General features: G+C 47.3%; 1 protein-coding gene across 1 annotated transcript in view; it reads right to left on the bottom strand.

Annotated features, from left to right (window-relative positions):
• The window catches only part of PPP1R36 (protein phosphatase 1 regulatory subunit 36), a gene marked incomplete at its 5' end in the record, with an annotated part of 78,933 nt that overhangs the window by 1,099 nt on the left and 61,453 nt on the right, over positions 1–16,381 (bottom strand). Inside the window, 6 exons of the mRNA XM_079991194.1 lie at positions 657–851; positions 1,993–2,186; positions 2,294–2,336; positions 10,890–11,030; positions 13,843–13,941; positions 16,282–16,348. Of these exons, the coding sequence (XP_079847320.1) occupies positions 657–851; positions 1,993–2,186; positions 2,294–2,336; positions 10,890–11,030; positions 13,843–13,941; positions 16,282–16,348 (739 nt within the window). The remainder of the gene's footprint in view (positions 1–656; positions 852–1,992; positions 2,187–2,293; positions 2,337–10,889; positions 11,031–13,842; positions 13,942–16,281; positions 16,349–16,381) is intronic.

Here is a 16,381-nt window from a genome sequence, read left to right as displayed (position 1 = left end):
CTTTTAGCAAATGTTTTGTGCCACTGGGGAAGTGGTAATTCTGTATTGATTTGCTTTGGATGTTGTATGTGATGCCAATAAAGGTTTTACGATACGATTTCTGAGAATAAAATGGGTGTCTGGAGAACCAGGTAGGCTGCCTTGTGCTCCTTGGAGAACGGGCAGGATAAGAAACAAAGAGATAAAGATGGGAGAGTCTGGTAGCTGGAGTCCCCTTCTCCCAATTTTCTGCTTTTGGGGGAAAGCAGACGGAATTGTTGCCAGGTGGACAAAACAGACAGACAGGATGCATGTCACCAAAACCAACGTAGTCCATTGGCCTGAATTTGTTGGCATCCGTCTGTCTCGGGAGACAATGGAGGAGTGTGCCTTTTGGGGTGAGGTCAAGCCATTCTCATCAAAACTCAATGGTTAAGCATTCATTGGATTCTATTCTGCTAGCTTTCCTCTCTTTTGCTCTAGCAGGGTCTTCAATGTCCTTTTGCTTTCCCCATGGCCATCACATGCACAAACAAGGCAGATGCACCCAATACATTTAGAGCACATTCAAATAGGCTCAAAACTATGAGTAACTCAGATATATTTGTGAGAGAGGCCACTGCTCCCTGTTAGATTTTGTGGTCACGTATTGCGTAGAAAAGCCCTGCATTCCTTACTTGGGTTCTGGCACGACAGAGGAAAAGGGTGGCAGCTCTTCAGGAATGTAGGCTGGCTGACTTCTGCCAGCATGGAGGTAATGGTCCTGGAAAAGGTACTGAGCGCTGTCTTTAGGCATCGGCAGCAAGGTGCTCAGCACCGGCGATCGCTGGTCCATGACGCTTCGGATGGCTGGCTGCCTTACATCGGTGCTCCTTTAAGAAATAATTTAAAAAATAAAATAAAAAATGAATAAGGGAAAGGTGTCCAAGTTAAAGGTGACATCATACAGCGTACCTCCCGACTGACAGCATTTTGCAGGCTTTGGGGGTGCAGAATTCAATCACATACTGGAAATTTAGATTTGCAGAATTAAAATGGATTAAAGTGCTCTATTGCCTCAGGGAAATAAATCTACTAAAAAATATGGATTTTTTTAAATTATTTTTTTTTGCAATTAGGAAAGTGACAAGGAAATGCATTGAAAAACATGGGATGAATGAATGACCAATGGGAAAGTATGTGAATAGATGAGATACAATAGCCATCTTCAAATATCTCAAGGGCTGTCATAGAAGATGGAGCAAGTTTGTTTTCTCCTGCTCTGAAGCAAAGGACTTGACCCAATGGATTCAAGTTACAAGAAAGGAGATTCCGACTAAACACCAGGAAGAACTTTCCGATGGGAAGAAGAAGAAGAGTTTGGATTTGATATCCCGCTTTATCACTACCCTGAGGAGTCTCAAAGCGGCTAACATTCTCCTTTCCCTTCCTCCTCCACAACAAACACTCTGCGTGGTGAGTGGGGCTGAGAGACTTCAGAGAAGTGTGACTGGCCCAAGGTCACCCAGCAGCTGCATGTGGAGGAGCGGAGACGCGAACCCGGTTCACCAGATTATGAGTCCACCGCTCTTAACCACTACACCACACTGGCTCCCACTGTGCAACAGTGGAACAGTCTCTTTCAGGAGGTTGTGGACCCTCCTTGCTTGGAGGTGTATAAGCAGAAGTTGGAGAGTCATCTGCCGTGGATGCTTTGGCTGAGATGCCTGCATTGCAGAGGGTTGGACTAGATGACCCTTGGGTCCCTTCAACTCTACAATTCTATGATTCTATGATCTTCAGGCTGGAATGTGCCCTACAACTACAATAATGCCTCTTGTTCACCTGGATGGAGTGCAGAAAATTCTGACTTTTGTATGGTTGGAATGTAACCTACTGCAGGCTCCAGCCACTTCTGGCATATGGCCTTGGCAGGACTTTGGGCTAAAAAAAATATTCCCCACCCCCGATATAAATATCTGCAATGCATCCAATAATGGAGGGGAGGGGAGAAGAGAGAAAATGAGGCCATACTTGCGATAGCGGAAAGTGACTTTCTTCACCTCCTTGGTCACGTCTGTTTTCAACTCCTTGGGTTTAGCTGTCTCTCTCAGAGCAGGATTGAATATGTTTGAGCGGAGCAGCCGGCCAACTTCCTGCTGGATTTCCTTGAGGTTCTTCTGTCTGAACGTCACAAAAGCCACATAGGAGGAGAAGTTGTACAAACACTAAATGCAAAAATACAATAAAAATAAAAATGGAGGTGATTGTTGCAGCTTATCTGAAAGATGAGACAACCCTTAGCTGCTCTGTTCCTCCAGGCAACCGCTCTTACCTCAAAGAAATCCCTGTCTTTCTGTGTTGTTGATATTTTCCTCCTAAAATGTGGAAGAGAAGAATAAATCCACAGACAGCAACAGAGAAAGTACTCCATAAACATCTTCCTAAATAAAAGGGAGTTTCTTCGACATTCTGTCACAGTCTAGCGTGACCAAGAAACAGAATCAAGACCAAACGCTGGCAGGTAAAATTCATTCCCATGCCCCAATGAAACTACCAAGATCATGGCTTTTGGAAGTGGGGGCTCCCAGTCTGCAGTTTCCTCTTGCCCAAATGACAGGAGGCGCACAAATGCAGTTTCAGACCACCTGTTGAACACATTCATCCTGATTTGTTTGCAGGGAGGTTAGACAATGTTGCATCAAAGCAAGCGTTATCTCATGATTCCCAGTGCATTTCCCCCCACTTCTTTATTGCAAAAAAACAACAACAACACAATCTTTTGGGGAAGTGGGTTTGTTTGCTTTATTTCAGATATTTACATAATACTTAATAGTCAGAATTTCTAAGTAGGGTAAATAAAATGGTTTGGGGAAAAGAAAAAAACATCTAACCATACAGAGAATAAGAACAATTAAAAATCAACATAAAATCAGAACACTACCTTAAAATGCTGGCTGAAATAAGAAAGTTGTGGGACAACTATTCCCATATAACTGACATGCTTAACTCTAATTAATGCATGAAGGGGTTAATACAATAGAGTAAGCTGTCCTGCAGGCTTATTTCCTTTACCTTGGGAGGAAATAGGTAATCAAGCCTATTGTCCCCATCCCTCCCTAACTCTACCTGAGATGCTCAGCGTGTGAAGAAGTTTGAGCTTGCTGCTCCAACTCAGCCACATGGCTCTCACCAGCCATTCTTGAGTTCCTATACCGATAATCTGGGAACCCTTACCACTTTGTTACTGTCTTTGTTTCAAGGTCTGAAGCACATGAATACAACCTTTAGAGAGTTTGTAAGTAAACCAGTTTTTACTTTGCTGAACATGTGGACTTCTCCTATGCTGGGGGGTAGTGAGGAAATTTGGAAGCAACGCAGAAGGCGTACTAAGTATTTGCCCCAAACCTGGATCTTGGCATCCAGGAATTATTCAGCATGGAGGGTCCTTGTTTAATCTCAGTTGGGAGGGAATTTCAGGCTTCAGCAATGTAAGCCATGTAAGCTGAGCCATGGAGCACCACCAACAGAGACTCCCTTAAGATCTCAGTGATCAGGCTGGGATGTAAGGGATTCACCAATCCTTATGATATTCTGGATCCAATTTTTTAAGGGCTTTGTAAATTAATGCAGGGACACGGGTGGCGCTGTGGGTTAAACCACAGAGCCTAGGACTTGCCGATCAGAAGGTTGGTGGTTCGAATCCCCGCAACGGGGTGAGCTCCCGTTGCTCGGTCCCAGCTCCTGCCAACCTAGCAGTTTGAAAGCACATCAAAGTGCAAGTAGATAAATAGGTACCGCTTCAGGAGGAAGGTAAACGGTGTTTCCATACGCTGCTCTGGTTCGGCAGAAGCAGCTTAGTCATACTGGCCACATGACCCGGAAGCTGTACGGCGGCTCCCTTGGCCAATAAAGCATGATGAGCGCCACAACCCCAGAGTCGGCCACAACTGGACCTAATGGCCAGGGGTCCCTTTACCTTTAAATTAATGCATGAACCTTGAACTAGGCATGGTATCATATGTACAAGCTTTTAAGCAATGATGTTACATGGCTGTGGTCATCCGATCCCATCAAGTCTAGCTGTAGCATTTTGCACCAGTCAGAACTCCAGGAAAGCCCCACATAGAACACATTGCACTAAGAGGCAATTGTACTTTAGTCCCATTCCATGGAAAGCTTCAGCTATAAATCAAACTGGTGTTAATGGCAGTGAAGCTGGCCAGGTTTTGAGGTTTTTTTAGCTCCGTCAAGTTGGCATTCCCAAATCATTTGCCTATTTTAGCCGCTCTCCCAGTCTCAAACCAAGAGCGTCCTCCTGGCTTATGGAAGATCTCTAAATTTGACTAAACATGTGTATTTAATATACACAGCTGCGAGAACAAAATGCAGATCCTTCATCTCCCCCTAAGTAAATTTGCCCCAGAGGAAACTGGCAGCAATAAATATTACCTAACCCTGTCCCTGAGCCAGATATGCCTGGTTCCTTCCTCAATGTATCAGGCACTAACAAAGGAAAAGGAGAAGGAAATCGACAAAACCCGTTAAAAAAATGTCAAGGTCCTCTGCAAATACCATCTAAGGGCCCCTCTGCAACTTCACCTCTGCCTTGTTCCAAGATTTTCACCACACTTTGGCTCTGCACACACAAAGATTGGGAATCACACAGGTGGGGGGGGGCCAGGATGACACCCTCCAGAAAAGAGTAGAGTGTGTTTGTGTGCATTTTCCCCTCTAGGGCTGAAGCTGAATTTCTCTCTCTGGGCCCTTTTATCCTTGGAGAGAAAGTTGGGCTTCTGTGAAATGTTGTTTTGGGGGACGATGTTGTCATTTTATGACAAGAGATGTCTCTGAAGATTACATATATCGCTCTTAGGCCCCAAAGGGCTAGTGACTTAGTCAGTTTGACTAAGGAGCCCTTCAGGGTCCGTTTCGGGGGGGGGGCTAATCTGGCCCGCCGGTCGGTTTAATCCGGCCCCTGTAGCAGTTTATCTCCTGGAGTAAAATCCTTTAAAAAACTCAACAACTTTGGTCCTCACACACGTTCACTTCATCAAATCTGGCCCTCTTTGAAAAAAGTTTGGGCACCCCTGCTTTAGGCTTAACTTTCCTAACCTGGGGGCCCTCAACTCTGGACTAAAACTCAGCCCCAGCCAGGATAGGCCGCTCTAAATTTATTTATTTATTTTGTTTAATTTTATATACTGCCCTTCATCGTAAGATCAGAAGGTGGTTCACAATATAAAAACACAAAAATATGTAACATAATAACAAAACAATACCCCCCCCCCTTTAAAAGACCACAGATTGTTTAATTAGCCAAAGGCCTGGTTATAGAGGAAAGGTTTTGCCTGGTGCCTAAAGTGATGTAACGAAGGCGCCAAGCGAGCTTTCCTGGGTGGAGCAGTCCCCAAATGGGGAGCCAGGGCAGAAAAGGCCCCTTTCTCGTGTTGCCACCCTCAGGATTGGCTCTAGCAGTCAGCAGCTATGGACCTTCCCCAGCAATACGGTTCCTTATATTTCACATTTTCAGACGTGTGCTAAAGTTCTCTACGGCAGAGATTCCAAAGCTCCCTTCAGGTTGCCTGCAGGTGGTTTGTGAAACAGTTGGGCATCTCTATGCTCAGCCCTTCTTTCTTTTTCTTTCTTTCTTTCTTTCTTTCTTTCTTTCTTTCTTTCTTTTCTTGACAGTGGAATTCAAGGCTCTTTTGACCAGGGGCAGATAAGGATCTTCATAATATGGTCCTGGTGCTGTCTACTTATATTCCTTAAAAATTAACCACCAGGTAAGCAGCCTTTCTCAGCCTCCTGGCTGCCAGTTGTTTTCTGGGCCCTGTTCAAGATGCTGAAAAATCCCAAGTCATTTGGCTTTTCCTGACATGAAAAAATGCAGCAATGGGGGAAGCTCCAGCTCTGAATTTCTGCCCAACACGCAAGTATCTAGGGTACAGAATGCAAAGGTGGCATCCTGTATTTATTTTCACTCTACCCCTGCAGCTGAATTGGGAGGGGGTGGGGTGTGTGTGTGTGTGTGTGTGTGTGTGTGTGTTTGCAATACTTGGAATTCAGAGCCAGGCTTTCTGGTTGGGTCACTGAACAATTTTGTCATGCTGACTCTTGCAAGCACAGCATTTTTGGGCTGGGCCACCGACTGTACTCAGCCTACAATTAACCACGGAGTTGGTGCGGCTCACCCTGCCGAATCGACAAGAAGAGGGAAAATAACTCCCTGTGCCCCAAGCAACGAGGATGGCTGACAGGACGCTGCTGAACCTGCAGCTGTGCAGGCAAGGCACCGCCCAAGATCACAGATTTTGCTGCTGCAGAAGCAGAAGGCAGCGGCTCTCCTGTGTCTCAGGTGTGCTGGCAGCCCAGCGGCCTCGTATCAATTGGCTGCAGATGCAACGAACTGAACCCGGGACATGATGCCTTCTGTGTTTGTTTTCTTTGTTTGTTTGTTTTAATTTCAACCTTTATTATAGAAAAAACTTAAAATACATACAATATAAAACATTACATTTCAGACATTACAAATTATAAATATACAAAAGAATATAGAAGAAAGAAAAGAAATAGAAAAAAAGAAAAATGATTTTATTTACAATAAAAAAGAACCTTCCGACTACACCCGTTGTACTATTTTGAAATAAATTCTTTTTTTACACAGTTTCCTGAAAATGCAAAGTGCATGCACATGCAGGAGAACAAAGCTCAAAGTCAGGGCGTGTCCCTTGTTTCGGGTTTGGCACTTCAACACAAGGCCAGAAAGAAAGAAAGAAAAATGTGGGAAGGAAAAAGAAGCTATTTTAGGTGAGGTGAGGTGTTGAATATCCTGTTCTCCACACAAGGGGAGTCCTTTGGCAGGCTAGGCGGCCCAGGGAGGGGGAACACAAATAATACCAAGGTGCCATGCTGCTTTTAAGGGATTGCAGGCACCCTTAAAAATTATGGGTGGTGCCTGAGGTTGGCAGGGTTGAGCAGCTGTTGGGATCGTAGCACAAGGGTGCAGCAGGTGTTCTGAATGAAGAAGGTCCCAGGTTCAGTCCCAGGTATATCAAGTTGAAAGGGGTCTAATCGTAGCAGGTGAGGTGGAAAGGCTTGAGATCTCAAAGAGCCACTACCAGTCAGAGTAGATAACAGGTGGGCATGATGGTCAAATGGATCTCCTTTGAAGCAGCTTCCTACGACCCGGAAGCCAGCGCTGTCTGCTTGGTTTTCACTCTGTGCACAGCCAGCTCTGAGGCAGCACAGGTTGTCTGTAACCTTCCCAAACCTTTCATGGACCAAAGCAGCTGCAAGCCAGATGCCTCAATGAGCGCTGGGGCATTTTCTTGCTCCACGCACCTCAGCAGATGTGCCTCTGCCTGCTCTACCCTATGAGGCCCTCCAAGGTTCAAGTGCCCAAGCCTCACTCAAATCCTAACCCTAGGATGGGGACGGGGGTGGGAGCAAAACTCTTGATTCCACAGGAACACACTGATTCAGAAGAGATTGTAAAACATGGTACATGGGGACTCTGTGTTCCTGCCAAGTCTGCTAACCCCAGCTAAGGCCTCGCTGGAATTCTTCCTGCAAGTTAATTTGGCTGAGTGCTGCTGCTTCACCCTGGAATCATATCAGTAAAAGCTCATTCCAGGGCAATGTGCTCCCCGGCAGCCTTCACCTTCCGGCTGGGAGTCTGCGCGTCTTTAAGGGTGCTCTCCTAAAGCTGCCGAGACAACTTCTCCTCTCTCCGTTCTGGCAGTCTCGTGGGCTTTCTGAAAAAGCACAGGCCAGCAGGCGCTCGCAGCAGGTCACGTCCAGCTAAACAGGAAGGCAAATCCCCATGGGGACTTCCGCGCTGAATAAACGCGGCTTTGGTTCTGAACGCCGAGCATGAGCTTCCTGCCAACAACAAAACAGCCATGCAAGCTTTGGGGAGTGTGACCAATCTGAAATAAAGCTGCCGCTGTTTGTTTCTCTTGCTCTGCACCATCACAAAGCTCAAAGAAAGGATGCCCGAGCTGGTGCAGGAGAAATAAACTCGACTCATAAACACGTCAAAGAAATGACCTGCCAAGGTGGACCTGTGCTTTGCATGTCATTATAAGAGTTTGGGGGCTTTTTCTTGCCCTTCGAAGCCCCATACTGGAAGAAAGCTAGTGAGAGTGAGTGATTCAAAGCGGGCAAGGCTCAAGCATGCAAGCTCTTCTCCCCAGTACCAGCCCTTCTCTCCAGTCCTCTTTCCACCACCATTAGTGTTATTAGCAGCCTGGAGGCAGTGAGGGATCAGCCTGACTTGCACCCGCACCTTTAACAGCAGAAACCAGCAGATTAAGCTGCTCACAACACAAGAGGACCACCTGGTAATGCCTACTGATCAAGCTGCTGTCAACAGCAACAGAGGCCAGCTGAAGAGATTGGAACCCCAGGCTGGGGTCAAGAGAAGGGTGGCTAGAGAACATAAGAAGGGGAACTCTCTAGGACAGGCCTGAGCAGAAGGCAAATATGTGGGTAGCTTGCTGTGAGACTCCCTTTTTGCAACCTAAATCAGGCTGCAGAAATGAACAAAGCTAAGCAGGAATGGGTTTGGGGGGAAAGAACTATGAGCTCAGGTCAAATCCCTTGGCTCAGAGGCACCCTGTTCCTTAATTTTAACTGTAAGCTATCTGTGAGAAGGAAAACTCTGATCTTCAGGAGTAAACCCTACACAAATCCAGAGTGAAGTCCCTAAGGCGATTGAATGGTGCCTTCCAGCAACTCCTGCAGCCAAGCTGGTGCCAAACGTCTTGCTCTGCTTTCCTTTAGACCACATCAACGAGACCAAGAGGGGGCAGTGTCTTGTCGTCTGGGCAGCCCCAGGCTTGTGCCCTGGGGAGGTCACTTGGTGCTGCTAACAAAGTGGTTTGACTTCACCTCCCGACACTCCATTGTTTCTTGAGAAAGACAGATGTCAACACATGCCCTTTGTACCTGGTCCTTGTTGGTATAACTTCAGGTTCTTGCAAACAAAACCTACAAAATGGATCCAGCAAGCTTGAAGCCTGAATGCCCCTGCTCTAGAGCAACTGGTAAGACTGGCAGGCTTTGGTTTGGGAGCTGTCTTATTGCCTTCTGAACAAAATTGTGTAGCGGTGCTTTTAACAGAAACTGAATCTGCAGCAAGCAGAAGGAGATTGTCTTTGTCTCCATAGCATGAAAAGCCTTGTTTGCTGAGTCCTGTGTAGAAAATATCTGCTAAACTCGCAAGAGCAGGCCACACTGGTTTTTCTTCCCGGAGATGGCAACCTTAATGGGAGTGAAAGCAGTGCTGGGAAAGATGTAGTAGGGGCTGCTGTGTTTTCATGGGCTTTGTAAGGTGGCAGTCATCGCAAGGGATTTGGCCCAAGTATTTAAAATATTTTTTTTTTAAAGTACTTGCCCCTCCCCTTCATACTGTGACATTCATCCCACTTCTTTGCGTGTTGAGACATTCCAGAGGCACAGAGCTTGCTCAAGTTTCATTTCCTTTGGAAGCAATTGCCAGAACTTCAGTCATGTAGTATTTGCCCTTCTTTACAAATGTACACATTGAGCATAGATGGGGGAAAGTCCGCTGCTCGCACATCAGATCTCCAGGTGAAATAGCCAGCAGCCTAAATGTTAAGACTCAGGTCTCTCTCTCCAAAATTACTCAAACTGCCAGCAGCAGCTAGGGATCATCCTTTGCTAGGAGCGTGGGAATAAAGGCATGCCCCCCCCTTCCAAGTATTTCCTAGCTATTCAGAAGAGTAAGAGTGCCTAAAAATTAGTTACCACGGAAGCACATTGCCAGATTTGTGCAGTCTACCAACACACCATTGCCAAGCCCAAAACTCTCTGGCAAGGCATTGCGATAAGGCAGCCGACAGTGGTAGCCCTAATCACAGAAATCTGATAGCAAATAATGTAATGAGTTTTGTTAAGTTGCAACAGCTATTTGCATGCCACCAGATCCTGAACACATTCACCCAGAGGCTATGACTGCTGATTTTGGTGACTTCTAAGGAAAAATGATGAGAATTTTAGCCTGTGATCCTAACTGATGTTATTTTGGAATGTGTCCCACTGAGTTCATTTGGACCTTACGGCCCCAATAATTTTTGCTTAAGACCTTGCACAGATTCCCTGAGTGCAGGTTTACCTGGAAGTTATGCATCCTTACTTGAAAGCAAGCCAAGCCTTCTACTGAGTTAGACCATTGGCTCATCTAGACTACAGAATCATAGAATTATAGGAAGGGACCATGAGGATCATCTTGTCCAATCTCCTGCAATGCAGAAAACTTTGGCCCAATTTGAACCCACAACTCTACCCACAACTGAGCTATCAGCATGTCCTGCTTTAAGGTAAAAGTAAAAGTACTCCTGACAGTTAAGTCCAGTCACAGACGACTCTGGGGTTGCAGCACTCATCTCACTCTATAGGCCAAGGGAGCATGTGTTTGTCCGCAGACAGCTTCCGGGTCATGTGGCCAGCATGACTAAGCCACTTCTGGCAAAACCAGAGCAGTGCACGGAAATGCCATTTACCTTCCTGCTGGAGCGGTACCTATTTATCTACTTGCACTTTGGTGTGCTTTCGAACTGCTAGGTTGGCAGGAGCTGTCCTACTTTAATTGGCAGCTATTCTCCAGGATTTCACAAGAGCCCTTCCCATGCCAGGAACATTTTGCATGCAAAGTAGGTGCTCTCCAGATGAGCTACAACCCTTCCCCACTGAACTCTCTGGGATTTGCTTCCTGGTGAAAACGCTAAGAATCAGGCGGCACGTCCCCCTTCAGTTTCCATAAAGGACTCTCAAAGGGCATTGGGTTTTGACAACCCACTCAGAAATCCAAGTTCCCACTTCTTCTGTTTTATTCCCTAGACATCTGCTGCGAAGAGCAGATGGCATTACAGAAAAGCATTTCCTGGGCGCAGCCATTTCCTTACTTCCCACAAGCCATGTGATGCTGATCGGACATTCCCAGCCCGAGGATGAGGATGCAGTACAGCTCGGCCAGGTGCTTTTTGGTCACTGCTAGCTTGATTTGGTTCTCCCGCATCTCTTTCCTTTCCAGGGCACTGGGCTTCCTGTTTCACAAAGAAGCAAGTCATTAAAAAAAGCATTGCACAGAGCACTCTCCCACTCATGGTTAGAATCATAGAATCATAGAGTTGGAAGAGACCACAAGGGTCATCGAGTCCAACCCCCTGCCAAGCAGGAAACACCATCAGAGCACTCCTGACATATGGCTGTCAAGCCTCTGCTTAAAGACCTCCAAAGAAGGAGACTCCACCACACTCCTTGGCAGCAAATTCCACTGTCGAACAGCTCTTACTGTCAGGAAGTTCTTCCTAATGTTTAGGTGGAATCTTCTTTCTTGTAGTTTGGAGCCATTGCTCCGTGTCCGCTTCTCTGCAGCAGCAGAAAACAACCTTTCTCCCTCCTCTACGTGACATCCTTTTATATATTTGAACATGGCTATCATATCACCCCTTAACCTCCTCTTCTCCAGGCTAAACATGCCCAGCTCCCTTAGCCGTTCCTCATAAGGCATCGTTTCCAGGCCTTTGACCATTTTGGTTGCCCTCCTCTGGACACGTTCCAGTTTGTCAGTGTCCTTCTTGAACTGTGGTGCCCAGAACTGGACACAGTACTCCAGGTGAGGTCTGACCAGAGCAGAATACAGTGGCACTATTATTTCCCTTGATCTAGATGCTATACTCCTATTGATGCAGGCCAGAATTGCATTGGCTTTTTTAGCTGCCGCGTCACACTGTTGGCTCATGTCAAGTTTGTGGTCAACCAAGACGATCAAGAACACTATGCACTGGGGAATTCTGACCCAAATAAAAGAAAGCAACAGAAAGATTACCAGTAAATCATAGGGCTGGAGTGGCACGCCCTGGGATTGCCTAGCAAGACTCTGGTCAGGCAAGCAAGATCCACTATGCCTGGACTATCATTAGTAGATTAGGTGATACAAAAGAACAGTAGGGTAACTGCAAATAAGGAGCAGGGAGGACCAAGGTGTTGTGTGCTAGAATGGCTCCAGGTAGGTCAGGTGTGGCTAACCTATGGTCCTCCAGAGGTTGTTGATCTCCAGCACCCATCAGACTCAGCCAGCAGGGTCAATAGCCAGGGATGGTGGGAATTAAGGAGCAAGCTTGTTTTCTCCTGCTCTGGTGGTAGGACTCGAATCGGTGGCTTCAAGTTACAAGAAAGGAGATTCCGACTAAACATCAGGAAGAGCTTTCTGATGCCAGTGGGACGGTCTGTCTCAGGAGGTTGTGAGCTCTTCTTCATTTGAGGTTTTAAAGCAGAGGTTGGATGGCCACCTGTCATGGATGCTTTAGCTGAGATTCCTGCATGGCAGGGGGTTGGGCTAGATGACCCTTGGGGTCCCTTACAACTCTATGATTCTATGAATGTGATCCGACAACATCTTGGATGGCCACACCTTATTGGCCTCCCTCAAGGCTGCGGATCCTCTGTGGCCATCCAGATGTTGTTGAACCACATTCATAGAACCATGTCCCAATACCTAAGGAAGTGTTGGTGGTGATCTAATCTAAATGATCTAGTTTAAGATCTCACCTGGGTCAACCCAAGACAAAACAGGCAGGTGTTGGGCCATAAAGCAGCTGCCAGTTCAAACTAAACTTGGTTTGACTCATTTGTTTGACCTGTACTCTGTAAGCTGTCTTTGAAAGGTGTTTATATTTTGAAAGGCAACCTAAAAGTCTGTTACATGGGGGTGAAAGTCGGGACGACAACATTATGGCTGAGTTTAATGCAGGAAATAGCTTTCGGCTGTTGTGGACTCACCTGAAAACCCCAGGGAAGCAAGAGGGTTGGTGCCCCTTGCAAACACGCGAGGGGCAACAGAGGAGAGATACCCAGGCCAAGGGACTAGTGAAAGTAGGTTTGGGTGCATTTGTGGAGAAAGAAGGGAGACTTCTGTCCACTTTTCTTCCCCCCCCCTTTTTTTCTTTAAGAAGAAGAGTTTGGATTTGATATCTTGCTTTATCACTACCCAAAGGAGTCTCAAAACGGCTAACATTCTCCTTCCCCTTCCTCCCCCACAATAAACACTCTGTGAGGTGAGTGAGTCTGAGAGACTTCAAAGAAGTGTGACTAGCCCAAGGTCACCTAGCAGCTGCATGTGGAGGAGCAGGGAATCGAACCTGGTTCACCAGATCACAGTGGAATTTGCTGCCAAGGAGTGTGGTGGATTCTCCTTCTTTGGAGGTCTTTAAGCAGAGGCTTGACAACCATATGTCAGGAGTGCTCTGATGGTGTTTCCTGCTTGGCAGGGGGTTGGACTCGATGGCCCTTGTAGTCTCTTCCAACTCTATGATTCTATGATTCTATGATCACGAGTCTACCACTACACCACATTGGCTCTCAGTTCTGTCCACTTTTCAACAGTTCGTGCAACACCCACCACCCCAGCTTCTGCTGGTCTTAGGCCACATCCACCGATGCAGAACTGACCTCAAACGCAGCCATGAAGGAGAACAGGAGAGGTGGGGCTGACCTGAAAATGCTGAGACGCACTGACTCAAGTCTCCTTGTGGAGGAAGAAAGTCAGAAACAACCCAGGAAAGAAGGATGGAACCAGTCAGAGGAGACTGAAGAACACTGGGCTCAAATAGCTCCAGGGACTTGACAGGTGTCCCGCAGAATCACAGGAAATGGTCAACTTCAGACTATTCACCCATTAGTCCCCTGAGCACCGGCAACTCTCCAAGGCTTGAGGCCTCGTGGCTTGTGATCTTTCCAACCAGCACAAATTGGGTCTTGAAGCAAAGCACACCGACACTGAATATACAGAGCAATAGCGCTTTCTAAACATGACGAGACTCCGCTTAAGACACACATCCAAGCGATTTTACTCACCCCATGAAAGATTTGGGTTTCATCTCCAAGGCTATTTTTTCCAGATAAAAATTCAGATAGTACAGCAGAGCCATGAGAAAATCATCTAGCTGCCGGCACCTAGAGCAGATTTTAAAAACAGAGCAAAACACCACGTCACCCATGTAAACTTCTTCACAAGGGAGCAGTTTTCTTTTGCTAAATGCAGCCCACTGGGCAATGGCACCTGGGTACCTTTCACGATAGGGACACGGGTGGCGCTGTGGGTTAAACCACAGAGCCTAGGAGTTGCTGATCAGAAGGTCGGCAGTTTGAATCCCCGCAACGGGGTGAGCTCCCGTTGCTCGGTCCCAGCTCCTGCCAACCTAGCAGTTCAAAAGCAAGTCCAAGTGCAAGTAGATAAATAGGGAAGGTAAACGGCGTTTCCGTGTGCTGCTCTGGTTCGCCAGAAGCGGCTTAGTCATGCTGGCCACATGATCCAGAAGCTGTACACCGGCTCCCTTGGCCAATAAAGCGAGATGAGCGCCGCAACCCCAGAGTCGTCTGCGACTGGACCTAATGGTCAGGGGTCCCTTTACCTTTCCCTTTACCCTTCACAATACCCAACGTTCATGCCCAACGTGGGGCTCAAACCCTTGACCCTAAGATTAAAGGTCTCCTGGTCTATCAACTGAGCTATCCCAGCAGCCTATTATGTGTGAAGTCCCAGAGGGTCACTTAACCATAATGGGATTTTAGAATAAGGGATAATTAATTGGCCCTCCCAATCATCGTCATTCCCACTTAAGAAGAAGAAGAAGAGTTTGGATTTGATATCCCGCCTTTCACTCCCCTTCAGGAATCTCAAAGCGGCTAACAATCTCCTTTCCCTTCCTCCCCCACAAGAAACACTCTGTGAGGTGAGTGGGGCTGAGAGACTTCAAAGAAGCGTGACTAGCCCAAGGTCACCCAGCAGCTGCATGTGGAGGAGCGGAGACTTGAACCCGGTTCCCCAGATTACGAGACTACCACTCTTAACCACTACACCACACTGGCTCTCTCTTAACCCACAAAGCTTACTGCATGACCTTGGGATAGCCATTCTCTCTTAGCCTAACCTACCTCGCAGGGTTTTTGTGAAGATGTGGGAATAATAAGAGGTGGGAATAATGCATGTGGTCTGAGGTCCTTGGAACAAGGCTGGTGGGGGCAGGGGTGAGTGGGATGCAAATAATTCCAAGCAGGCAAAAACATTGAGCCAGTGAAAGGTGTGGTCTGGGGAGAGGAGAATCATAAAACCTTAGAACTGTAGGGCTGAAAGGGACCCTGAGGGTCATCTAGTCCAACCCCCTGCAATGCTGGAATCTGAAGATGCCCCATACAGAGATCGAACCTGCAACCTTGACATTATCAGCACCACACTCTAACCAACTGAGAAGTACTCTGGCAAGTGTTTCCAGTGGCGTAGCGTGGGGGGTGCAGGGGGGCCAGCCGCACCGGGCACAACATATGGGGGTTAGGGTTAGGGGGCGCAAATCCACGAGTTAAAGGTAAAGGTAAAGGTACCCCTGCCCGTACGGGCCAGTCTTGACAGACTCTGGGGTTGTGCGCCCATCTCACTCAAGAGGCCAGGGGCCAGCGCTGTCCGGAGACACTTCCGGGTCACGTGGCCAGCGTGACATCGCTGCTCTGGCCAGAGCCAGAGCCGCACACGGAAACGCCGTTTACCTTCCCGCTGGTAAGCGGTCCCTATTTATCTACTTGCACCCGGAGGTGCTTTCGAACTGCTAGGTTGGCAGGCGCTGGGACCGAGCAGCGGGAGCGCACCCCGCCGCAGGGATTCGAACCGCCGACCTTTCGATCGGCAAGCCCTAGGCGCTGAGGCTTTAACCCACAGCGCCACCTGCGTCCCAATCCACGGGTTAGGGGGCGCAAATCCACGGGTTAGGGGGCGCAAATTACTTGCCTTGCCCCGGGTGCTGACAACCCACGCTACGCCACTGAGTGTTTCAAGGACCACACAGAAAGCCGTGGAGGGCCACATTTGGCCCCCAGGCCTGATGTTCCCCAGCCCTGCTTTGCAATGCTAAAAGCAGCACATATATTAACCCAGATCCCTTATTAATCTCCTGTTGCAGGTGAAGTGCTGACCCGGACAATCCCAGGTCTGCTCATATGATTGACTAAGATTTCTGCAACAGCCCCATTTCATACTTAAAATGGAAGTGTAACGAGAAGCAGCTGCAAAGTTACTTGTCAGAGGATGTGATGGTTGTGATTTCTGACATTTCCCCTCTCACGGAATTGTATATATGCCAAAAGATATCTTTCAGAATTCAGGTCTTCATGACACAGGATTTGGCAACCTCTCCACTAACATCTGACTTGGTTTTTACAAGGTGCCGTAAAATATATATTTCTTTTTTTAAAAAAATGAAGTGAAAACATCCCACTGTGAAATGCAAATACCAAATGGCATACCTCATAACTAAAGAGAAAGAATGGATGCGAAAGGAATCGTCTTCGTGGGCCAGAAACAGGGCAGCGTCTGAAAACATTCAAAGTGGAAATTTTAAAAATC

This window comes from Podarcis cretensis (genome assembly GCF_951804945.1).
Source record: "Podarcis cretensis genome assembly, chromosome: 1".
Taxonomy (NCBI): domain Eukaryota; kingdom Metazoa; phylum Chordata; class Lepidosauria; order Squamata; family Lacertidae; genus Podarcis; species Podarcis cretensis.
The sequence above is the reverse complement of the archived record's forward strand: the minus strand, read 5'-3'. Positions and strand labels throughout refer to the sequence as shown.